General features: G+C 36.5%; 4 protein-coding genes and 1 long non-coding RNA gene across 9 annotated transcripts; 2 read left to right on the plus strand and 3 right to left on the minus strand.

Annotated features, from left to right (window-relative positions):
* Positions 1-487: 487 nt before the first annotated feature.
* On the minus strand, positions 488-4601 carry Elgi (E3 ubiquitin-protein ligase NRDP1 elgi). Of its 2 annotated transcripts, XM_070664730.1 has the most exons (5): positions 4477-4601; positions 4091-4345; positions 3682-4000; positions 2248-2835; positions 488-2154 (listed from the first exon to the last, which is right to left on the minus strand). In XM_070664730.1, the coding sequence occupies exons 3-5, from the start codon at positions 3769-3771 to the stop codon at positions 1885-1887; spliced, it is 948 nt and encodes a 315-aa protein (XP_070520831.1). In that variant the 5' UTR covers positions 3772-4000; positions 4091-4345; positions 4477-4601; the 3' UTR covers positions 488-1884. The 2 variants fall into 2 exon arrangements, with proteins under 2 accessions (XP_070520831.1, XP_070520829.1); XM_070664728.1 differs by having other exon boundaries at positions 3682-4345.
* A 269-nt stretch (positions 4602-4870) lies between these two features.
* On the plus strand, positions 4871-12798 carry LOC139107271 (solute carrier family 15 member 2). 3 transcript variants are annotated; one of them, XM_070664715.1, is made up of 11 exons: positions 4872-5103; positions 5333-5480; positions 6535-6575; positions 9590-9668; positions 9804-10032; positions 10151-10419; positions 10491-10573; positions 10802-11215; positions 11279-11519; positions 11612-12216; positions 12347-12798. In XM_070664715.1, the coding sequence occupies exons 2-11, from the start codon at positions 5432-5434 to the stop codon at positions 12521-12523; spliced, it is 2187 nt and encodes a 728-aa protein (XP_070520816.1). In that variant the 5' UTR covers positions 4872-5103; positions 5333-5431; the 3' UTR covers positions 12524-12798. The 3 variants fall into 3 exon arrangements, with proteins under 3 accessions (XP_070520818.1, XP_070520816.1, XP_070520819.1); XM_070664717.1 differs by having other exon boundaries at positions 4871-5480; XM_070664718.1 differs by lacking the exons at positions 4872-5103; positions 5333-5480; positions 6535-6575 and adding an exon at positions 7867-8324.
* A 1460-nt stretch (positions 12799-14258) lies between these two features.
* LOC139107270 (uncharacterized) lies at positions 14259-18833 on the minus strand. The gene is made up of 4 exons (XM_070664714.1): positions 17757-18833; positions 17399-17503; positions 16407-16751; positions 14259-16345 (listed from the first exon to the last, which is right to left on the minus strand). Exons 1-4 carry the CDS (start codon positions 17925-17927, stop codon positions 14351-14353), a joined length of 2616 nt encoding a protein of 871 aa, XP_070520815.1. The 5' UTR covers positions 17928-18833; the 3' UTR covers positions 14259-14350.
* On the plus strand, positions 17445-19406 carry LOC139107280 (uncharacterized). The gene is made up of 2 exons (XR_011546490.1): positions 17445-17536; positions 17711-19406. It is a non-coding gene; the product is annotated as an uncharacterized lncRNA (long non-coding RNA).
* On the minus strand, positions 18973-24505 carry LOC139107274 (uncharacterized). Of its 2 annotated transcripts, none has more exons than XM_070664723.1 (7): positions 23885-24505; positions 22266-22895; positions 21900-22130; positions 21747-21813; positions 21380-21541; positions 21120-21225; positions 18973-21028 (listed from the first exon to the last, which is right to left on the minus strand). In XM_070664723.1, exons 1-7 carry the CDS (start codon positions 23967-23969, stop codon positions 20933-20935), a joined length of 1377 nt encoding a protein of 458 aa, XP_070520824.1. In that variant the 5' UTR covers positions 23970-24505; the 3' UTR covers positions 18973-20932. The 2 variants fall into 2 exon arrangements, with proteins under 2 accessions (XP_070520824.1, XP_070520823.1); XM_070664722.1 differs by having other exon boundaries at positions 21120-21276.
* Between the last annotated feature and the right edge of the window lie 109 nt (positions 24506-24614).

Consider the following 24614-nt stretch of genomic DNA (forward strand, 5'->3'; position numbering starts at 1 on the left):
TTTTTTTTGGGCTCAGTCTTAGTGTTATTAATATTACAAAAATCGTTATTCTAACGCTTGCCTCTTCATTAAGACACGACGTCGTATCACTATATTGATTATAAATGGTTTGTGATTATAAGCACAATAATAAGGATGTATTACAGTCTAATTTAAATAAGACAAAAATAAAAATATAAGGTACATTGAGTCACTTGATATGTAAAATCGATGCTTTATTACAATTATTATATATTATATATATATACATATATATATGTATATATATATAAAATCAGCCTGTTCATAGAATCGTCTTACTACAATCTCTAGAGTATATTATTACATGTAAAACTCACATTGTTTATCATTAAACATAATTCATCGGATAAAAAAGTACAAAGGCATTAGTACAATTTTCGTATTTCACAAAAATTTATGTATTTAAATTTTTTTTAATCTTATTGAAAATAATTGCGAGGCAACGCAAGACGTAATGAAACTAAAGTTTCTTTTTTTTTTCAAAATAATCAATTCTAATATTCTTATTCTACTTCAGTACATGTGGCATTATATCCTGTATTATAAAAATAGAATTCAAAATTGTAAAAAAAGTTTTGTAAAACTCTGTTACTTCTATAACAATACACTATAGGAAGAGAAGAAATTACATGAAGAAGCATTTTAATGTTACGCAATTCGCAAACTAATATTGCAATACAACTATTAATTAAGTCATAGTAATTAACTACTACTATAAAATATTTTTACATACCTTATGAAAAATTTGAATAGTCCTTCTAATGTAATATTAAAATTTTTTTTTTATAAAACGATAAAACAGTGATACGACGAGGAAATAAAACGTGTCATCAACTCAGAGAAATCAAAACTGTTATTAATTATTTGCGACGTATTCAACAAATAATTTTTAACAATTTTGAAAAAATGCTTAACCTGTATGGAAATGATAATTATGATTAGCTTGTTTACGATTCATAATTTAGCACATTTTTAATAATAGAAGGGTATCGTCAAAAAAGAATTGCAGGGGAAAAATATTATTAGGAAGAAAAACATGATTTTTTCAAAAGATTCATACGCATTAAATGCAAAAACAGATTGTAGCAAATATGTATATCGTTCTGAAATTTCGCATTTGTGCTTAGATCATTATTGGAAGTTATCTTCGATTCTCGTTTACGTTGCTTTCTTTCTAAAGTATTATAGTAAAACATTCACAGACTTCTAAGTATCCGCGTAAAAATGATCCTGAAATGAACGATAAACGAACCGCCGATGAAAAAATGTACAATTCGATCGATCGACCAGCTAAAGAGGAGAGGTGGTGGTCGGTCATTTATCACGCGATTTCAGGAGGTTTTTTCACCGAAGTGATGTATCACAGTGCAACGATTCAGATACTCGATTAAGTTTTTTTTTCCTGTGGGAATTTGATCGATAACAGCGAATTGAATCTGACGCGAGTCAAGAAACATACTTACGGTTGATATTATTTGCCATATCGATTACGATTACAATCCCAATCGAGCCTGTACGCGATAAACGCGCCTCTAGAATCGCGTATCACAAAGAGCGAACAGCGTGCATTATCATTTGCGTGTGCTCGACGGCTTCGATTTATGTTCGGAATAAATTCGCATCAAGGACAATCTTGCAATCTTAAGGTTTCAACCGTAAACGCACGAGTATCCCGGTGAAGGAATTTACCGAGTGAAAACAATTGGACGACATTTCTCAAATTAATCCTATAAAAATCCAGAGTAGCTCATGTCAAATCGCAAACTGCGGCCGAACAAATTCGCCCCTTTTACGTTTGCGAAGTGATATCAGTGCTTCTGTACTCGTAATAATCAATACAATAATTGTATTCGTATGTTCAGCCTATTCGATACCATGTGCAAAAATCATCACTAACCCAGGCTCGACCATCATATCCTCCGGCATGTGCATATTATCGCAGTGGAGGACCAGCACCGCTTGCTTTCCAGGCACTCTTTTGCACACATAGTTATCGTATTGTCGTCGAGAGTTCTGTCTGGTCTCGAGAGAATTTAAACCTGGTGGCCACTTCCTCTCGTGACAGTTCTCCATTAATTCGTCAATCACATGAGGTGGACAATTGTATTCCGACAGAGTTCTTTTGATCATTGTCTGCAAATAGTAAAGATCCACTCTTTAAATAATCGTGCTCGCAAGGTTAATATAGCAATTGGCATATTAATTATTAGTTAATTAATTTTGTACCTGCAGTAACTCGTCGGGTGTAGAGATCATACCGCCCCACCTTGTAACTCTAGCGCGCGGTAGAGACGCGGACCATCTGACGACGTCGTCACGCTCCATCTGATCGGCAATCGCTCGCATCGCTGGATTCGACACTCTGAGCGCCCGCATAAAATCCTTCAACAGATTGATCTCGCGCTTCTGCTCGTTGATTTGCAGCTGCTGCTCGCTAAGTTCACGCTTCATGTCGGTTAGATTTTGCTGCTGCGTCTGTATCAAATTACGGAGCTCTCGTACACAATTGTGGTCCTTGAGCTCATTCTTCGGGATGATCAAGCTGCAGCCCTGCTCGCACAACATTGGTCTCTTCGGATTGTACTCGCACTGCTCCAGATGTACACCCAAGCAATCTAACTTAACAACCGTGTTGCAGCCGTACACAATGTTGTCGCACTTGATGCACAGGCGAGCCAGAAGATTTCGAAGAATTCTAGGAACCGCTCTGAGCTGAGTAGATGTGATGGCTGTACGATCCAGGGGGCACGTGGGTTGACGGTTTATCCATTCGTTGATGCAAGCGCGGCAGAAGGCGTGCTCGCACACCGGAGCCTGCAACACATTACTCACCTGCTAGTCCTTACAAGCTGCCTCAACTTTATAAAGTGATACAGGTTTAGTAAAGGTGCATGCTACTTTTGGCATAATGATGACGAATCAATATTTGCTCAGACAAACGAAATTTTTTAAACAAAGTAATACAAATGACTTGTTGCATTGTTAAAAAATAATGTAAAAATTTTTTATAGAAAAAAAAAAATAAATAAAAAATAAATAAATAATTCTGATTTTTCTGCCGAGCTCAATTTACATGAAAGGAGTGATGGGAAGATGCTGGAAGTACAGAGTAAAGAATGGATAACTTACACGTTTTACAGGCACGTAAATATCCGTTTAATTGGGAACTAGTCTGTTTGCGTATAAAACAAGCTCCTCAATCGAACGTAAATGGCGTTAATTAACGTGGTAGCAGCAACAAGTCGAGCTAACCTATGTGCGCAATTCCGCTTGCTGTTTCGAAACAACCGACTCGACGTGGACAAGAACAATGGGAAGTCTTGGAAAATGGAGCAACGAGCGTCAGATATTACGTATTCGAGAACTCCGTCTCTCTGTCCTTCCTTCTCCCATTCTCTCTCGCTCTTTCTTCATACATACGAAATCAAATAAGATCTAGATCCGTCGACTCGTCGCCTACGCGAGAGAAGCGTTAACTGGAAACCGAGGAAAACTCCCGGGTGCCTTTCCATTTCGAAAACTAAACGGTTTCCCGCTTCCTTATCGAATTTGCCGAAACTCTTCGCAGCCACAACAACGCGAGAACGGTGGAGGTTAGGCAGGGCAGGGTTGGGTCGGGTTTCAGCGGTGCACCTACGGTAGTACGGAGATGTGCCCTACCTGTACGGGGTCCTCGAGCACGCCGGAACATATGGGGCACACGAGCTCCTCGTCCACGTCGCCCTGGAAGCGGCTCACGTCGAACCCCATTGCTCGCGTATGCCTCCACCGAGTCCTCCGTCGTGTCCGCGCGAGGTCTCGCGATCACCAGGAGTGGATTCACGCGCGAGGCCACGGGGTAAATGTCCTGGAGACGGTCCAGGCTGTCGAGCCGCTTGCAGCTCTCAAGCTTTTTCCCTCGTGCTTCCTTAGCAAGCCCCGGAAAAGCCTCGCCTTCGAGCCCAGCCGAATCTCTCACGCGAATTTAAAGCGCGCATCCCTGCAAATAAAAAAATATATGTAATATCCGCTCTGTACCATGACTTACGAACATACATCTTGCAAATATATTTCATAATTAACAATTTACAATCGCCTATGTATTTTTTAGAAATGTCGCAATCCCGCGAGAAATCCATAAATGTCGACGAGCGTGAGGACAGCACTGAGAAGATTCTCTCTCACTCTTTCCTCCTTTCTTTCTCTTTCTCACGCTAAAGACCCAGACTCTCGCTACTGCGAGCGGTTTACCGTTATACTTGCGAGTCCGTCCCGTCCATCTCGTTCACGCGCTGAAACAGCCCACTGCTCTCAAAACGCACGGGTCAAATTAATCGCTCCGCCGCTAGAAATCAACACAGAGGCATGTTTTAATCGCAGAATACCCGCATAGTCGTTCAACAGACCCTCGATCCCGATCAAGCGTTTAACAATTGCTTACGTGGATCGACGACCCGAAGATAAATGTAGACTGACCTGTAATCCCCGACGAGGCCCGAGATAATTCGGAGTTGGTACGCCGATTTTATAAAAAGACAGCCAAAGAAAATCGCCGAAAGGAAATGATCGATGCCGATTGCGTTCGGTTCTTCCGTTGCCGTTCGAACGTGCGTTAAGTCGGCCGAACGTTGCTTAGCGGCGCTTTGCAGGATGTGCACTTTTGAAAATCGAGTGCAGCGAGTATCGCGGACGCCTTGACACCTATTTTGAATACAACTTCACGCTTCACGTACTATATCGCTATTTACTCTGTGCATGCGCATGACCCCGTACGTGTCTGGACGTTCGTGCATCGTTAATTTTTCCCGATCAGCGATTCTCAAAGATAGAAAACGATTTTCCGAGCCCTCGTGGTTGAGGCAATAATCGAGCAGCCTTTAGTCCTCGAAAATTCATCGAGATGAATGATCTCAACAGCCTGGACGAGTCGCAATTCGTTTCACGCACACCTGCCTGTCTTACATATCGCGAAAAGTCGTTAAGATGACAGGAAAAATTTCACGTAAGAGACAAGGCGCTCGTTATATCGTGGGCATCGGTTTGTTTCCTCGAAAAAAGGAAAACAGTACAATGGCGATAACGAGATATACTGTATACGTATAAGTAAGTATAATATACTTTTGTTTTGCAAGAGCTTAAAGACGATTAGTTCGTATATGTTGCGTCTTTAATATAGTGGGATAAGCTGAAAAGAAAAATAACATCAGTGGGCTATGCGTTTGTAAGAACGTTGACGTTTACATCACTCCTGTTTGCAGGACCGTCAGATTTTGAGAGCAGATAATATTGTGCGCGATATAATATCTTTGTAATCTGTCTGGCTTGTCTACAGGTATTGATAAGATGAAGAACAATAGTTGATTCTTACGAGATGTACCAGTGTCCGAGTTAACGCCACGGAAGTAAGCAGGACGGTGAAGAATCGCTGAAAATGACCACTTTTAAATCGCCGAGAAAAAGTTTTGAGAATGAGATTCAAGGTATTTTTCTTCTTTTTTTTTTACTCAGCAATTACACAGCTGGATCTTTATTAATTTTTGTATTAAAGACTTAGCTGTTTGTCTTGCATTAGATTGAGACCAAACGTCGTTACGGTATTCTTACATTTCGTTAACAATGCGTTAAAGAGCCTAAAGTTTGTCTTTTTCCACCTGACTTCCATTGAATAATTATGTGTGGTCATTGAAATGAAAGCATTTGTAATCATTTGTGTCATAGTATAACTACATTTTTTCCTGATAATGAAAATAGACATAAATTTTTTTTAATTTCTTATTAACAGACAGCTGTTCTTATTTTATTACGAAAGAAGCAGCTATGTAAAAATTTTTATTCCCGACATATAATTAAATATAAATAGCTAGAAATTAGTTTAGAAATGAAAACAATAATGAATAAGCAGTAAAAGCGAATAACAATTAATTTGAACAATTTAAGATGTTATAGTTAACGATTTTCTTATCTTAAAAAAGAATGTCGCGTATGCATCTGCCGATATGGCTGGCGACAATTGCTAAACTTTACAGTGATAACAGCTTTTGTCTTTTTTGTTAATATTATTTATCTAGGATTAATTGCTATAATGAATACAGGAAATGAGATAAAAAATTTTATCGAGTAACAAAACAAAGTTAAAAAAAAGTGACGCAAACAATATATCATTTGTCGCGAGAAAATTATCTGATGTCGCTAAATTCAACATTGTTAAAGATTATATTGTGATAAATATTTATGACGTGATTGAATATTTTGTGATGTAATTGTCATAATTCATTCGTAATACGTCTAATGATTCTTTTATCAGCTCGCTTTACAATTGGACTGTGACCTAATTTAAACAGCCAAATTGCCACTATGAATATTGATGATTAAAGTAAATGGTCATCAGTTACTTTTACTAAGATTAATTAAAGTAGACTGCTGACAATCAAACTAATTTTTAAATCATATTGATTAATGTTACAAATTTATTTACTTAATTTTATACTCGATGTTAATTAATAATCATTGGCTATTAAATATTTACTGTTTCAGATTATCCAGGTAATCAAAGTCACGTCGAAGAGCAAGATAAGGTGAGATCAAATTTATTATCTAATTTGTTAATGTTTGGAAAACATATTATATACGTTTTATAGTATATTAACAAACTTCAATGTTTTAAGATTATTTAGGTTTAAGATCGATAAGGTTTCGAATAGATATACAGATAAGACTTGGATATCTGCATCATTATTTGCGTTTCGTAATTAATGTCATCTGATAATTTGGCCCGTCTGCGGTTCCGGTGCAGCCGATCTCTACGAAAATTTATATACACACTTGAATTACTTTCGCTCAATAACAGCGTTACCGCGAGATCGAAAGATCGTTATTATTACAGTATATTTAAGCGTATATGGCACGTTACATAATTCAATGATTACGTTACGGCAAGTAAACACGACTCGCACTTTCGTACATGCGCTAATATAGTCAGTCCGGCGAGAAGAAAAAAAAAATATGGAGATTAAGATCCCATGATACTTTTACCTGCGAAGAAAGCTAACGTCTTTTACGATTTTTAATATTGCAAAATCGTCGGATAAACATCCCGCATCGAATTTATATTCATGTATCATCGACCGCGTTTTTATTGAGTAACTCTCTAATCTTTTTTTTTTCTTTTTTTCTCTCTGTATTACTTGTCATCGTGATACGATTTGGCTTCGTTTTACGAGAGATTCCGCAACATACATGACACTACAGTTTGAGATGAAAGATTACATGAAAGTTTATAGGCAGTTCTTCACCAAATTTTATATGGACTGGTTATTTCTTAGATTAGGAAGATCTCAAAAGATTTGTTTAATCAATATTTTTGTTAATTATTTTGTTAACAATCGGGATTGTTTTGATTTTTATACAATCATATCTGTCTCCTCTTGCTTATCTCTTGTTATAAATGAAAGATATGGCCATAATAATTCAATTGCGGTTTTTAATCGCAGTTTATGATCATTCTATTACGACAGTTTATACGCAGAAATGCCTAGATATATGTAAAAGGTCACATACGTAATTTTATCAGGAGTTGATTCTATCAATTGAATTGGAGGACACGTCTTTTTTTTTTTTACTAGTTACACTCGTGCGTAGGCACTTTAGTAATCGCACTTTGCAAAATGCATGGCTTCGATTTTATTCCGTAAAAGCACATAATTTTCGTCAGGGTCGCAACGTGAGTCATAGATTTCAAATATTAAAATAATGCAACGCTTCCGTTTCAGTTCGCTTTTATACTTCCATGTTTTCTAATCGCAAAGCTGTAATCTCTCGTTAACAGGAACGCGTAAATCGGAAACTGTTACATCCGTCACGCACTTGCAAAAACGAAGCGGACTCTAAGTGACCTTGTGATGTGACCAGGTACTTTCACGTTGCTCCAAATACTACGTCGAAGTACTCCGGATTGTATACGCGTACAACGAATGTAATTTCGAGTTACTTGCCCGTCACGCGCTTGTATTACGCCCGCTTCGAGGCTACATGGTGGTACCTACCTATCTACCTACTCTGGCAGCATTATTGTGCTCGCTCATGGTCGCTGGATGTCAGTCTCAATGTACAAGCGCAACCGTCGAAACCGATGGCGAGTGATCGTTTGTCGTCATTCTTCAATCTGGACGTAAACTGTCAGACCCTAAAATCAGACTAAACACTTTTCTGATGAAGTGAAAAATTCTTGTGGCTGTGGTATCGATATATCAGTTTTCTTTCTTCCTTGATTGTGATTACAATTTATTTCATCTACAATGGTCATAAGTAAGACGCAAGAGCGGCAGGTAAATTCATTGTCATACTTATCATGAACAGTAATTATTGAATTTTTTTCTTTTTTCTTTTTAAGGACAATAGGAAAAAACCGGTTTCCTTGGTATCTAAGAAATTTACTAAGACATACTTATTGCATGTCTTTTTGTTCTGTATTTTTATCGATGCGCTGACAACTGTAGGTTGCGATTTACATAGTTTTAAATTAGCACAGTTGACGTGATAAAGTTTAGAAGATAAATTTCAGTCTCTTTTTGTTTTTCTTTTTGATTGGAGCTAGTTCATTGACTTCCATTCACCTCGTAATCAGCACATGGCCGACTAATTCTTTCGATCAAGACTATTACACTTTCTCCGAGACACAAATTTTTATTCAAGTTTTCTAAACCATTGCAGATAACGTGTAATAATCAATCTGATTACCGAGACATCAATTTCCGTATGTGATCGATATTAGTAATATTGCTGATTATTATCAGCATTATTTATTCAATGTAATTGCTCGACGATCGATACTGAAATTTAGATTTGATTCGGAATAACCATCGGAGGGGAAATGTAGATAAAGATATCTCTAATCTGTAATCACGCGTTTTTCCATATTATGCGCACTACGTAAATGCACTTGTCGCAAAAAGTGCGTTTTATTAAAGTTTGTAGATGTTGCACATACCTTCTCACAGACAAGTATTTATTTATAAATTTATTTATACGAGTTTATTATCAGTAGTTTTTGTTTATGTTGACTCATTGTATAAATACCTGTCTCTTATATTAATTTAATACTTTTTCTTTTATATATATTTCTCTATACTTACTTGTTAGTATTTTATTGTCTGGTAAAGCCAGGCAAATTTCAATACGACGAAGAGGACTGACACATAGTCTTGTAATTACAAAACATTAAATGTAAATTACCTCGCAAAGTATTGTGACAGGTTCATTTTGTTATCTCATTTCTGAAGTCTTTATCCCCAGTCAATATACGTGGCATAAATGATAATTCGGTCGGCACGTCCTTCGCATTTCGATCTTTGTTGAGAAACGCTGATAAATAAATGTGCCTGTTGTGTAACAATAGTGGTTAATCAGGTCAATATAATTGCGCTAGATCTTTTCCTTAGAAATATCCACTTTCGTAACACGGGTCGATTGTCTCGTTAACAGAAAATAGCTTTCCTAATTTCTTTAATTAAAAGTTTATTTTATCTTAATATGAGTTTTATTAAAATAAAAAAAAAAATATATGTTTAATGTAATTCTTTTAAATTTTCAGAAACTGAAGTATCCCAAATCAGTATTCTTTATCATCAGCAATGAATTTTGTGAAAGATTTTGTTTTTATGGAATGCGCAGTGAGTATATAAATTATTAACGTTAATGCACGATTTATTCAATTGAAAAGTAATATGACACTTAACTATATGTATTTTAATGAAAAAAAACGAAAAGAAAAAATTGTGAATTAATACAAAAAATTATTTTTTTAGCTGTTCTGTCGCTCTACCTGTATAACATGCTGAATTATAGCGAGAGCACGTCTACAATCATCTATCACGTCTTCACCTGCTTCGTCTATTTCTTTCCATTAGTGGGTGCGATCATATCCGATTCATGGCTGGGAAAATTTTATACGATTTTATATTTAAGTGGTATTTACGCAATCGGACAAATAATTTTATCATTAAGTGCGGCACCTCCTGTCGGATTGCCTGCAAGGTTAGTATAACAAATGTCTAAAACAATCGTAATATTAACATATCGAGAATTAGAGTAATTTATTAAAAAAAGAAAAAAAAACTTATATCGGTAAAATAATAAACTTTTTAATTTTTAGAGAATCTTCTATAGTGGGTTTACTTCTAATAGCGCTTGGTACAGGTGGAATAAAACCTTGCGTGTCAGCTTTTGGAGGCGATCAGTTCGTTCTTCCTCAACAGGAACGATACTTGGCGATGTTCTTTTCCCTTTTTTACTTTTCTATTAACACGGGTTCCCTAATATCTACCTTGCTAACTCCAGTACTTCGTAACACGCAATGCTTTGATACCGATTGTTATTTTCTAGCATTTTTAGTACCGGCCGTTTTAATGATTTTATCGATTGGTGAGTATGAAAAGTATGAGATGCATCTTCTATTAATATGAATGTAATTGTATTAAGACTTTTCTTTTTAGTGATATTTGTTTTGGGAAAAAGAATGTATAAAATAGTGAATCCTACGGGCAATCTTATCGTCAAGGTTACCAAGTGCGTTTGCGTAAGTCATATATCATCGAAATCTCAAATTATTTTAAGCACTTTAAAATTTATTTGTTGTTAAAAAAGAAAATTAATAATTTTTTTTTTTAAAACTTATATATTTTTAAATTCTTAATTTTTCTATAAAACTGAGAACTTTAAATTAATCTCTCTTTTAAACGTTTGATTTCGTAATGTTAAAAAATTCTTTAAAATAAATGTATCGTATTTATGTTTCTAAAACTAGCATGCAATCTACATTAAAATCAGGAAGAAAGCAAGACGTGAACATTGGCTAGATCATGCCGATGATGTTTATGATAAGAATCTGATCGAAGATATCAAAATCGCATTACGTGTTTTAAAATTGTTCATACCTCTGCCAATATTTTGGGCACTCTACGATCAACAAGGCTCTCAATGGACATTCCAAGCAACGCGAATGGATGGAAGAATTGGCAGTTTTGTTCTGTTGCCCGATCAGTTGCAAGCCGTTAATCCACTCTTGATTATTATTTTTATACCAATTTTTGAGACCTGTATCTATCCGTGTTTTGCCAAAATACATTTTATCGATACACCGTTGAAGAAACTTGTTGTTGGTGGACTTTTGGCTAGTGTAGCTTTCATCTTAGCTGGTATCGTCGAAATAGAAATCGAGGTAATAATAAAAAATTATTTTATATTTATTTATTTATCTAAATATTTTAAATACTCGTTTTAGAAAACAGGTCCAACGTTACCAACAAATGGATTTGCTCAAATTCGTATTTTTAATACGATGGATTGTGACGTGAACATAACAATTAAAGATCGAGACACAATTATAATAAATTCATTAAATGTATCAGAAGTTTTAGAACTAGAGCAGGAAGATAAAGCATCTAGATTAATTACAGTACGTTACAAAGCAGAGTACGAAGACTGCTATGATAAAAACTACAACATTACTGCAAATAAATCTGGTAACAGATTTTATTAAATATTCTTTATCATTATACTTATTAAATATCAAGAAATGTAATTTCTATATTATGAAAATAACTTCTTTCATCAGGAAAAATTTATGGCGTGGAGGGTATTGCAACGTCGTGGGTTATAACACCTGAGGGATTAATATATAACTATGAAGACACAGTGACTAAACCGGATAAAGGTATCCCAGTGGTTCGCAGTCTCATCTATATTGACTCTGCCTTAGATAATGCCACATTAAAACTAAAACAGGTTGATAAAGACCCTATAGTATCGATTACGGTCAGTCCACAATTTTCACCATCAGAATTAAAAACAATTGAGAATCCCGACGAATACGACGTCTATCTAGATAATGAGCCGCTGATGAAAAACGTACCTTTCGAGTTCGGTGGTGTATACACCGTGGTCGGTAGTCACGTTAAGCTTAGTAATGGGTCACATAAAATCGCCGGTAGAACAATCACGGTCACACCGCCTAATTCGCTACATATGGCTTGGATGTTGCCACAATATATTGTCATCACGATGGCCGAAGTGATGTTCTCTGTGACAGGGTTGCAGTTTGCTTTTACTCAAGCCCCAGTGACTATGAAGTCTCTATTGCAAGCAGGTTGGTTGTTGAGCGTAGCTTTCGGCAACCTCATTGTAGTAATCATAAAGGGTTCGCGTCCCTTCGAACGGCAAGTAAGTAATCAAATTATACGGTGAAATTTATGTATCCAACATTCATTAAAAATTTTTTTTTTTTATATAATCTGTCAAATAAACGTTGAGTAAATTGCATATAAAATTTATGTATTTATTAATTTCACAGATGTATGAAATTTTTCTGTATGCTGGTCTAATGGCAGTAATCATAACGATATTCGGTGTGATGACCATATTTTACAAATACGTGGATGTATCAGAGGAAGAAGATATCGATGGAACCATGCCCTTAGAAGAAAAAACTGGAAAGTTTAATTCAGCCTATAAAGATGATGAAAAATGACAATAAAAAATGAGTAAGAATGATTCTCACGTATATCACTAAGAATTATGTATATATTAACGAGAAATTTTAATGAAACGAGCGAAAGTGCTTAAATAGTGAAGTACAGTATTTAAAAATGTTTATGTTATTAGTAATTGTATGATAAAATTCGAAATTTTATGTTAATAGTTTTAAGTGAAAGATAAATGTAAATATTTTTATACAAATTTTAAGCTATTCTACAAATAATTTTACATTAAAAAAATTCAAATAAAGACCTATTTAATGACAAATTTGTCAATATTTTAATTGTATAAAAAAATTATATTTTAAACGTATAGATATTGTAAGAAACTCAGTCCTACATTTATATTTGCGTGCCATCACGAGTCTCTAAATTAAAAGCGCTGCTATCTACCCAAGGGTCAATCACCGAAATTTTTGCAGCGAATCGCGGAATTGAAAGGCCATCAATTAACCCGGGCGGCCCAAAGGGACTAGTCGCGAAATACGAGAAAAATTCTGACAGTTAAAGATTTATAATTTATATCTAAACTGTATATATAATTCATATAACATTTATTTCCACAAATGTGGGTAAATTCCATAAGCTTCAACATAATATAATAATGCGTGTCGTATAAGATAAAACTTTCATAAGTGCAGTAAATTAATTAAACACCTTGTGTGAATCTTATCGCTTAACACTGATATATCTTGCAAAATGTATATACGAAAGAGTGACATTATTCACTTTTTTTTTAATCATATTCAGTGTGGCGCCGTTTAACAGAAACAAATTGTAATTTCTCAAATACATTTGTAAAACTGTATAAGCTAACACCATTCAGTCCCAAATAATCTCACAATATCTCGCTTTTTTATTTCGGTAAATATACAAGTACGGAATAAGGGCGACTGATTTATTTCTATAATCACTCTGTCTTTAGTCTAATTATTATGTAAACCCCGGAGAAATTGTAATAAAGAAATTCACACTCTCTTTCCAAACAATCTACTCTTTCATGCAGACAATCTAAAATAATATTCTGCGCTGTTACTCTTTCCTCTACACTTTTCGTTTATATTCTTTTATTTTTACTTATATTTTTATTATATATATATATATAATTCTGTTATATGTTAAATTAGCTCCTTTCATACAGCTCTACAAACAACTTTAGTAATTTATGATATAGATTAATTCATTAATAAAGTGTCATGAGAACTCTTACATATACAGCGATTCTTAATTTTACATGATAAATAAATGCATAATATTCAATCGAATGCACTGCTTCGTTTTTGAATATTTTAATATTTATCGTCTGCAATTAAAAATTCGTATATACAAAGTGTGTTTCAGTAAAATTAGTATTTTTCAAAAATCATTATTCTACTGATTCAGTCATTGAAACATTTTTCTTTTAACAATAATATACTCTATATTCACTTTTGCTATTTCTCAAAGTCAATTAATAACCGGCATAGGACTTAATGTTATTTGCTGCGTGATCAAAGAACTTCGAGATATAAAAGACGCCCCACACATTTCAAATGCACGTTTGAAAGTATACGATACTAAATATTCCGAACTCATAATTCCGATCCGCGTCTTTATCTAAGTCATCTAATTAAATCTATTTAGCAATCCCGCGTAGCGTATTAGATGCTAGTTATAAAAGAAAAATCGTAATTAGTGCTTCATTATAAGTAGTTCAATACAAGTTTAATATAAAGACAAAGAATCAACAAAAAAAAAAAACGTTTCTTATCACTGCACATTACCCTGCCTCGGCGTAGCAGAATTCTCCTTCTGAAACAGACAATGTTTCATTGATAATTTTAATCGCTCACCTTTTGCGTCCGTATTTCATTCAACGTCTTTAATGCGTTTTCGCAATAATGATTTATAATGGTAACTGCATTGAATAGAATTTCCGGTACGATATGGGGATAAAGATCATTGTCTGGCGTATCAACGGACGGCTTCTTCGATTCACTGGGGTTTGATCTGCCTGACTTGTGCGGAGGATCAACTGAGGAACTCCGTGGACTACTGTGCGAGTCGGAAAAACGCTTTGAAAAATTATCTGAACCGTTGCTATTTTGTCTTCCGCTAGTTTTGATTTCCTCCGTGCAGCCACCGTAGCTTCTTTGCGTTTCGCTCGTCTTAGATTCCTTCGTACAGCCACTACTGCCACAGGCATCGTGATCACGTCTTGGAATCGTTGCCGACTTTTGTTCATTTATTGTCGGCACCCGATCGTTACATTTGTTGTTATCGTAGGCCTCTGTATGAATGTCGGTCGCGTCGGTAACTGACGTGGTGTGCGAATGGAAGCTTTGCGTAAAATCATTCAAATCGGTCTGCGATTGACAACTACACTGCATTTTTGAGTCGCAGTCAATTCGCACGTTCAAGTAACTCGTATGCGAGTTTCTCACGTCGTCGTACTTACTGCTCGCGTTGCAGGACACATCGTCTCGAGGGTTCTTTTGCCGATCACCCGATCGCTCCTCTGAACAAGACTTCAAATAGCAACTATCTTGAACCGGTAAAGTCTCCGCTACAAATGAATAAGCTCCTCCAGATCGTTTTTCCAAATCAGCGCTGATAGATTCGGCAGTATCTGCCGATTCATTCTTATTGCAAATCTTAGAGTTAATGTCTGCCGTAAAAACGGAGCCGGCCGGTAAATTCGTATCCATAAATCGTGAAGATTGCTGTTCACCTCTTTTCTCGTTTAATGAAAAATGCTGATCGTTAAATTGAATCGGGTACAAGCGGTATATAGGCGATGATGGTTCCGACAAGATTTCGAAGCTAGGCGAGTCTCGATTGTTGTCGTGTCGTCGTTGCTCGGTGGCGTGCTCCTCACGACGCGATTTATTCGTTACGGAACTGTCTCCAGAAGGCATCTGGACGATCTCAAAAGCATCGTCATCTTCCTCATCGCACAACCAAAAGCAAGTTTTGTCGATATCTGTATTGTTGCTCCCCGTGCACTTATTACGGCCTTTATCCAATAGCTGGTGCCCTGTAATGGAACAGCTCATGCGAAGCTCGTTTTCAATCATCCCCGGAATCTTATCACACGCTGAATCAAACTGCTTCGAAAGGAGATCATCTTCGCGTGTGTTATTTTGAGTAGACTGCTTCTTATCATTGTCAATGCTTATATTATCAACTACGTAAGCAATCCAGTTATTGTTCTGTACCTTCTGAAAAGCTTTTTCGTGCCGCTTATAATCTTCGATAATGTCACGATACTTCTTCTGTCGCGTAATGTCCGCAATATTTGCTAAACTACGATTTCGTGGTTTGTACGTGTGCTCCACCAAAGCATCGTCGCTCGACACGCTCGATATCTCTACATCTTGAAGTTCCGTCTTCCTCTTACCACTTAACGGCGGTTCAGAGTGCCGAGTAAGTCGCTTCGAGGAAGGGAAATGCGACTGGCTTCGGGATTCCGTGGGAAGTTTATTCAACATCTCCGTCATCTCTTTTACTACTTCTTGACTAATCGTATTTATCATACTTCTAGTTTTTTGCGAATCTTCCGCAAACGTGCTTGCATGCTGCGGCTCTTCTACGCGCTCGATTGAGGTATCGCTCGATTGCTCCTCGTCTTGAGACCTAATCCTTTTCTGAGCCTTCTCATTCGAGTCGGAAGAGCATCTGGAGTGTCGTTTCGAGAGAGCAGAATAAGACTGACTTCGAGATTGACCCAATTGCTTTAACGAAGGATGTACAAAAGAATCCATACGTTTATTCAGAACTTCGGTCACATTTCTTATTACCTCATTCGTGATAATAGATATCATATCCTTCTTCATCTGTAAAACGGTAACATCATTTTAGTATATGCAAATATATTCAGTTGTTCGTGTCACTTACCACTTCCATGTACTCTGTGAACCACGAAGGTGCCACTGTATCTGAATTACATCGTAAGGTAGTATTTAACTCTTTTGGAACTGCCGCATCTTCCAATTTTGTTTGTTTCTCCTTCGATTCATCACACTTCATGTTCTTTTTCCTTTGGTTTGGTGTCTCGCACGTTGAATGCTTCTGCTTATCAAGGTTTGGCTCCGAGACCAGATTGCCATTGATATTTCTCGATCCTTTAGAATAGATCTTATTCGTTTTCAGGCATTGTTCGTCATCGCTGCATGTAGGCACGTGGAAAGATCCAACAATCAATGGGATCGATTTATTTGCTATAAAAGCATTTTTTGCAAGCTAAAACAAGAAAATACAACCGCACTTAAATCTTCGTGTAATGTTTAAACATTAATTCAAGCACAGAATATAAAATTGTTGCTTTAAAATTACGTAGCCGAGCGACAATTAATTCTGAAACAGAAATCTTGATAAAATAACTTGTATACAAAAATTAGATATCGTATCTAATTTATAATTAAATGCAATTAAATGTATCGTGCTTAATTTATATTTCTAGAGTTCAATTTTTCTCCAATATACTTTTGCCTCGTAACAATTAAAAATATTCAAATACTTTTAAAAATATCACTTTTCCTTCCTTAAGCTATTAAAAAAACTTACGAGTTATCAGAACAGAAGTAAATCGAAGGTTATGTGAATTTAAATCTCGCGCCGGGAAAAGTTTCAAAAGAGCAGTCGGCTAAAATGAGCTAACGGTTTGAGGATATGATTGCAATTAATACTTATAATCCGATACAATTTCGCGCCTGACGTTATCTAATTTTTCAACTCGGAAATCCAACTTCGAAAAAAAAAAATTTTTTTTTTTTCGAAGTTGGATTTCCGCGCTAAGAAATCAGATAACGTCAGGCGCGAAATTGTATCGGATTATAAGTACTAATTGCAATCATATGTACGTATGTGTGCATGTACCGCGTATGTACCTCTAATGCCTCGTGGAACTCGCACTCCGAATCGATTGGAACGTCGTCCCCGTCGTCGTCGATGTAAAAGATGCGCCTATCCGTTGGTACACCAAACTGCTTCCACTGGAACAAACAAAAAGACGCAAGTCATTAATGGTAATCACACGTTAATTAAATGTACACGGAGCTCTGGAAAATAAATTCCTGTAAGAAACTGATCGGTTAATTACAATGTATTTTTTTTTTTTAACTTCTAAACGTTCTAAACGATGAAATTTCGAACAGCCACTTTCAGAATAACGTGAGTTTCACCTTAGTGACGTTTTACAGCTTAGAGTGTCCTGACATTAGACGAGGACTGGATAAAGGTACTCACCAGCTCCGTCCGCAGTTTCTCCAAGTCGAAGTTCGGCGAGCATGGAATGACGATGTTTTCGTCATCGCCGATTTCGCAGCCGACGCTCTCTCGCACTCGGAAACAGTAGTATTCCTCGGAGTCATGTAACGCCGTCAACATGGTCGTCATTGCCGTCGATATGGTTGTCATTGCCGTCAACAGCGACAGGCTTTTACGTTTCCTCGGACTTTAGACGTTGCGCAAGATGGTGCCGCCCGGAATCAGCTGCGATCAACACCTCGACGGCGTCTCCTTAACGCGCGAGTAACGCCAATCAAGAACGGCTATTGTCTCTCCTTGACAACAGTCCGCAACGCGCTTACGAAATAATCGGCGATAATTTGAGGCGCATCACAAATCGCTAAACACGACGAACGTACGTAGCAATTGATAGGTCCAATGTTGACGAAACACAGTCGAGAACAGTCGAGAACTGGTTGTGTCATGCGCCAAGCGGGGAAAAGTAAACGTTAGCTCGGTTTAGCTCCCTCCTCTGCTTCTCCTCATTTCGCGTTGCGCTGCGTCGCGGCTTTCAAACACCAATTCTAGAACATTGAATCTGAGAAGTCTGAGAACACGCTGAACAGGCACGAAAAGAGGTGTCGTATTCTTTTATTTTTTTTTTCCCCCTTATTTCGCAGTTCCTCCGATGCGCGCACCGTATGAAGATAGACACTTTATAAAATAAACAATTTATTAATAAAATAATAATACATTCATCTATATAACTTGCATATGTCTTTTTTTTTTTCTTTTTTTTTTACGCTAGTTTTTGATTAGGTAGAAGTGAAAATAATAATGTTGCGTGTAATCCGCATATATAATTTAGATAGATGATTGCAAGATAAGATTGTAATTTCAGTGGGATATCGAAGATTAAGTTATTTAATTCAATCGACAAATAAGTTTCTACTCTCCGGGGTAAGGTACGACACGCACAATCATGCTACAAATCGCTATACGCCAATAGTCTATTTGTACGCAGATTGTCCTTCCATATATTACTCTCGACTTATGCACGTTCAATGTACTCGTGTAATAATATGTGTCGTAGTGTCGATACAAGACTAGAAACGTATATATTCATGCTTCAACATATTGTCACATCTCATTAGCTAAGATACACTAATCGTTTAATAATTATAGTACTAAGGTAGCGTCAGGAAAAGGAAGAACTCTTTATACCACTTCAAGATCTTATGCCACATGCCTGTATTGTTAGCGTAAACGGTGAATAGAGAAGGGATTTTGTAACAGCTACAACGCAAGACGGGGACCGCACGGTCCCCTCCTTAGCTTTGCATCGAATTTTCGCATTAAATAGACATTTAACATTCGCTAAAATAAATAATAGCTCTGCATTTGACTTAGAATTAATAGCGATATAGATTCTCTTTACACAGCTAACAGTGACCGTTATCATAGAAAAATAAAATATATTGTCTTTTTAAGCCAACAAATGTTATACGTGTGTATATGTGTATGTGTGTATGCGGGTGTATATCATATACCTATCGGCAACTGTTCAGAAAGAACGGTTTCCTTGCATTTCCGATCGTTATTCGTAAAGAAATGCTTTCTTAAGAAAAACTTAATACTTTACTTCGTACGTTGCACGACTCATGCTATTGACTTTCTCGTATCACATAAAGCAGAAGATAGTCGGAGACTATTATTTCAGATTAAAATAATGAAACATAACGGCATTATATACTGTCATCATTTTGCTTCAATTAAGATAATACGTGATATCACTTCTCAGCACACATTGTAAGCAATCAGTGAATATAATATAAGCTTAAAAGTTTGTCAGATCAAGAAATTTTTATAGCAAAGACTTCATTAAAACGTATATAATTATTTATAAATGAGTTTGCCAGAAACTCTATATGTCCGTCATCGTTTATATGTGTATCTAGAAATAAAATAACTTCAATTAAAATCATAATCGTAACGTTGATCGTCACAATCTCATTGCAATTTCATATAGAGACATTTGTCTTGTGATAAAAACAATTCGACGTATCGCGTTCTATTTTCCGTGTGTAAAACGGATAGTCTACGGAACGCACGATACAGTGTAGTACTTATGTTTGTATGCTCTAAGACAGTAGTTAAAATTTCGTGACATAATTGTGTAATTATACAATAATACTGTAACTTTTCATATGCATTCGACCAATACTAAACAGATTCGAATAATAGTGATTATAGACCGTCCCAAAATTAACAGTCAATAACTTCCTTAATTTGTTGAATTAAAATCTTATTTCTTTTTTTTTTTAGAATAAAATCTTTTTTTTTTTTCTTAGATTTTATTCCAAAAAATTCAGGAAGTAGTTTGTCTTTTACTTTCAAAGGAGAATAATCTCGGACGACAGACTTTGATATCGGCTGCTCAGTACGCATATCCGATGAACTCGTTGAATGTTTCTCAAGTGTTCATCGGATATCCAAATGCGATCAAGTCATAAAAAAATAATTACGATCGTGCGGCTTCCACTATGAAAGTACAAATTAGTACTTTGCGACATTAGAAAATTGGGTATCCTCGCAAAGACGCGTCTTCGATTAATTCATTCCTTATTCGAATTCTGTTTATTTTCGCTCGTAAAATCGCGATAAAACAATATTACATTTTAGTGATAAGAATTCTGACGTCGCCCTGATACGGGGAAAAAGACGATATAAACTCTATCATTTTTTTTTATATATTTCTCTTGTAATATAACTAAAAAGACTGGTGTTTTTAGGATTGAACTTCCTTGAAGAAGGAACCATCGACATTTCACAAGATCGATTCGATTCACCAGCTCGACGATGTGATCGTGACAAGTCGTAGATTTCTAAATTCACCTGCACAAAACCACAAACGCACACTTGACCGCCGTGCTTCGATCTCTATGTATGTAAGCATTTTTCTGACTTCCCGAACGAAAAATGACATCGATCGCTCTGGTGTCGAACCGATCTCTCTTCTTTTCCGCGTAATGCACATCACCATTCATCGCGCTATATATAAATATTAAAATTGTATACACTCAATATAATGATGGATAAACGTTTCCGATATGGTACATTAACAGTGAGCTAAGCACCAGGAAAGATTTCTTCAGATCGCGCGTGTATGGTTTATTCTTTCTACGTTATTGGAACTATATGTGGTCCTCTTCTTTGTTACTCTGCGTCGCCGGCGTCGCCGGGGTAGGATCGTCATGGAACATTGGATTCTTCACCTCCATTTCGCCAGTCTAACATAAATAATCGAAAATCGTTATTAGAAATAATATCTACAATTAAAACCTGTCGGTTTCAGACGAAAATTACGAATGTATATCTTACAGATGCAAGTCCTGGACATTCGTAAACGGTATAATCGCCTTCTTCGTTCTCTTCGTCGCTTTCCGCTTCCGAAAGGGAACCTGGATCTCTTGTTGCAGAAGTGCGACTACAATACATTTTTTTTATATTCTCAAAAAAATGTTTACTTTCATCACTCCTATAGAATAATTTTGACAGACATAATTTTCTACCAATTGCGTCAAAAATATATTTTAAAAATTATTTTAAAGAAAGAATATATATATAGATCTTGAACTTACTTTTCCATAGCGATAATTTGTTGCTTTTGATGTTGAAAGTGATACATTTGGGCGGATTGGGCGAGTCTCTGGTCACCGGAAGGTGAGACGTCCTTATTCGGTCCCGTTACACCGTAAGCAGGATATTCGATATCCGCTGCAGCTTTTGCGCCGCGTTGCAGTCTAAAAAAAAATAAAATTCCGTGAGAGAAACTAGATACCGCAAGGTGATCTATTAAGCAACACCTTAGGCTCGGTTTCGCGAACGCGAATTAAATTAATCGGTCGTTTAACTTTCGGAGTTGAAACTGCCGAACATAAAACTGACATCAAAAATACATCAGTTTTATAAAACATGAGTTGCAACCATTTAGATGATCAATATTACCTGCACCATGTTAAACTGATCAATACTAAAGCGAACATCGCAGCTGCACTGCAACCGGCTACAATTGCTAAAAAAAAAAAAAAAAATTACATGTAATTGATTTTAAAAATTGAAAAAATGTTTCACCAATTTTATTTCGCTTCTAGTACTTACCAATAAAATATATATCATTGTTAAAATCGTGGTTTACGACGGGCACAATCACCGGATGACGTCCCGCAGACCTTTCCGCTTCGGATACGTCAAGTCTCGTGGTTATATCTTTCGGTGGTTTTTGATTAACGTTCGGCATACCATCTTCATGCTTTATCAATACTCTCTGTTCGTCTACAGGTTTTTTTTCTTTCCAATTAATTCTCGACTCGTCTTGCCAATCCAAGTCATCTGTAAATTGCATAAATGAGAAACATTTTATTTTATGTCACTTTCGGCTTTAAAAAATTCAAAAACGTATTTATTAAAATAAATCGAGCATTGTGAAGAGCTCTGATAGAAGTTATTAATGAATTAAACGTTTACCCGGCGCAAATGGAGCCTTGCCGTAATATCTGGGATCGTTCGGCTTTACTGCAAATGGATGGTCCTCTTTAAGATTCGAATTGTCGAATTCATATGTGAATTCTGGTCCGATCGCTGCCGTTTCCGTACGTATGGGTGCTGCCTCCCTTCCTCCCTCATGATGCAACGTCTCCATTTCGTGATTGAAATTTCCATACTTGTCTTGCAAATACTTTGTTAAGGTCCCCAAAACGTCAAAGCTTTGCTCATATGCGATATCTTTCGGGAAACGGTCGTCGTTCTCGTTCAGCTGTTTCTCTTCAGGGTAAACCGGACTCCTGGGATTGTAATAAGGTTGAAAATACTCTAATTCTCGATCCGTGATCTGATCGGCGATTGGATTATGATTTATACGATAACGATGCGCCAAGTTTTTTATGATAAAGATAAGATCGTTCAATGTGATTTTCTTTTCAGTTAGAAGTTTTAGAAGGCGTTCCTCTTGACGGTCCAAGCTATTGTGTTTCTTGTGCATCGGTGACAACAACGTAGGCAAATGCGACTGATGAAGACGCTGCTGAAGACGATGCGTTTCTAAGTAACGGGCCAGATGTTTCAATGCGGCATCCTCCGACGTTTCCGAGAGCGCATCTGTGTAACATAAATTTAGAAAAAATTAAAATTATGTTCAACATATTACATGTTAGCTTTAATTCAATAAATATCACATATTGAAGACCGTTAAACTGTATTCAACTTGAATTATTATCGCCAAGCTTCCTGCCGTTTTCATTATGCAATCAAGTTTCCTGCGACAGAGATATACCCTGCCACTACATAATATCACTGACCGGTAAAACAACCCGTACTCTCGTCATACGTGCGTATGTTTGCATGTACGGAAAATTTTATGCTTTTAAAAATTATTAAGTATCATCCATAATTGGAGCAAGAACTCTGATAACATCATAAACAATCTTGCATTTACCGTTGACCTTCGACTCTTAATTGCGCTTGGAGGAAATAGAAAATTCTATAGGTAATTATCTCAGATTATCCGCTTATTATTCTCGTGCGTACAATGTACTATAAAGGGATAGAATTTCTCGATATTATAATATTATATAATCAGTTGTTATATTAAAATTATATTGAATTTTTTATTTTAAATAATTTTTTTTTTTTTTAATAATAAAATATTAAAAATAATTATTATTCTGTTTCAAATAAGATTTAAAATCGAATAAAATGATATATTTTGTGATGATAAAAAACCTTAATGATAATAGTTTGTGATAGCTTATCAGTTGTAGTTACTTTTAATATTTTATCTCTGCTTTTCACATCCAATTTTTGAATATTACGTAGAAAAAGATAATTGTTTTATTGTATATTTTAAAGAATTCTTAAAAATTAAAGGCAGTCTAGATGCTTTGACCCATAACATATTTTCTTCTTTGCCAACCAATTAAAAGATTATATTCGCGCAGAGCACATAAATAATTAAATTTCAACGTTTATCAATCCGTGCTAATTAAAAATTCAACGCAATTATTGGCAAAAGGCTACAAGTGGGTCTTCTCCGTGTCATTCCCCTTGAAGATGTTGTCTCCTAAGGCCGTAGACTCTGCCTTACTCACCCCGATAAAAGCTGAGCTCGCCGGTGGACAGGCTCAACAGAAGCGGCATCAACGTCAGCCAAGTGCAGCCCCGTTGAAGGAGCATCCTTTCGTCGTCGTCGTCACTGCTGCTAGTCGGCTGTTGAAGGCCCCGCACAGGTCTTATCGTTCCTCTATTCGCGTCTCCATATGCGAGAGAGCACGTCACTTCATTCAGGGCGGACGGCGAGCTTGCGCGATTAGTACGGCTTCGCGTTCAATCAATAATGACTACCACACCAACTTCCACCCTCCCACATCGGGCTCGTTTTGTTCCGACGTTGCGCGAGTACTCCGCGCCGCGTTTCTCGAGGACGCCTTTTTCCTCCTCCTCTTCCTTCTCCTAACGTCTGCGTACCGCACAGTTGATTAGCATTAGGTGTCATTAAGCAGCTGCCATGTATCCCCACTACTTTGTACACCCGCATCAGCACGTATGAGGATTTGCTCCGTTTTACAAGATTGCCGTGGTTCCGATTCACTTCACTAGGACGTTCACCCTTCGGTTCATCCACAGAACGTCGACCGAAATGTTTCTCTGAGTTCATAATGTATTCGCTGCTAATGGCAAGGTTCGTTAGCTTCGTCGTTAAACGCTGATGAAATTGCTATACCCTAAAACTATTAAGAGAAATGGAAAATTATTAAATGATAATAGTAATAACGGAACATTTCTTAATTTGTACTTTAAATTAAAATATAAGATGATACA

Source organism: Cardiocondyla obscurior, linkage group LG12 (assembly GCF_019399895.1).
Source record: "Cardiocondyla obscurior isolate alpha-2009 linkage group LG12, Cobs3.1, whole genome shotgun sequence".
Lineage (NCBI taxonomy): Eukaryota > Metazoa > Arthropoda > Insecta > Hymenoptera > Formicidae > Cardiocondyla > Cardiocondyla obscurior.

Bases quoted from the DNA above. Each gene is read 5' to 3' on its own strand.
- Elgi (XM_070664730.1), bottom strand. From the start codon at position 3,771: ATGGGGTTCGACGTGAGCCGCTTCCAGGGCGACGTGGACGAGGAGCTC. The intron at 2,836-3,681 runs GTAGGGCACATC...AATGTGTTGCAG, and splicing joins TGCTCGAGGACCCCGTACAG to GCTCCGGTGTGCGAGCACGC. The intron at 2,155-2,247 runs GTACAAAATTAA...TACTATTTGCAG, and splicing joins CACCCGACGAGTTACTGCAG to ACAATGATCAAAAGAACTCT.
- LOC139107271 (XM_070664717.1), top strand. From the start codon at position 5,432: ATGACCACTTTTAAATCGCCGAGAAAAAGTTTTGAGAATGAGATTCAA. The intron at 9,669-9,803 runs GTGAGTATATAA...TTATTTTTTTAG, and splicing joins TTGTTTTTATGGAATGCGCA to CTGTTCTGTCGCTCTACCTG. The intron at 11,520-11,611 runs GTAACAGATTTT...TTCTTTCATCAG, and splicing joins CATTACTGCAAATAAATCTG to GAAAAATTTATGGCGTGGAG.
- LOC139107270 (XM_070664714.1), bottom strand. From the start codon at position 17,927: ATGACAACCATATCGACGGCAATGACGACCATGTTGACGGCGTTACAT. The intron at 16,752-17,398 runs GTACATACGCGG...TTCTTGTTTTAG, and splicing joins AGTTCCACGAGGCATTAGAG to CTTGCAAAAAATGCTTTTAT. The intron at 16,346-16,406 runs GTAAGTGACACG...ACCGTTTTACAG, and splicing joins TCACAGAGTACATGGAAGTG to ATGAAGAAGGATATGATATC.
- LOC139107274 (XM_070664722.1), bottom strand. From the start codon at position 23,969: ATGCTCCTTCAACGGGGCTGCACTTGGCTGACGTTGATGCCGCTTCTG. The intron at 22,131-22,265 runs GTAAACGTTTAA...TGCAATTTACAG, and splicing joins CAAGGCTCCATTTGCGCCGG to ATGACTTGGATTGGCAAGAC. The intron at 21,542-21,746 runs GTAATATTGATC...ATTTTTTTTTAG, and splicing joins ATCAGTTTAACATGGTGCAG to ACTGCAACGCGGCGCAAAAG.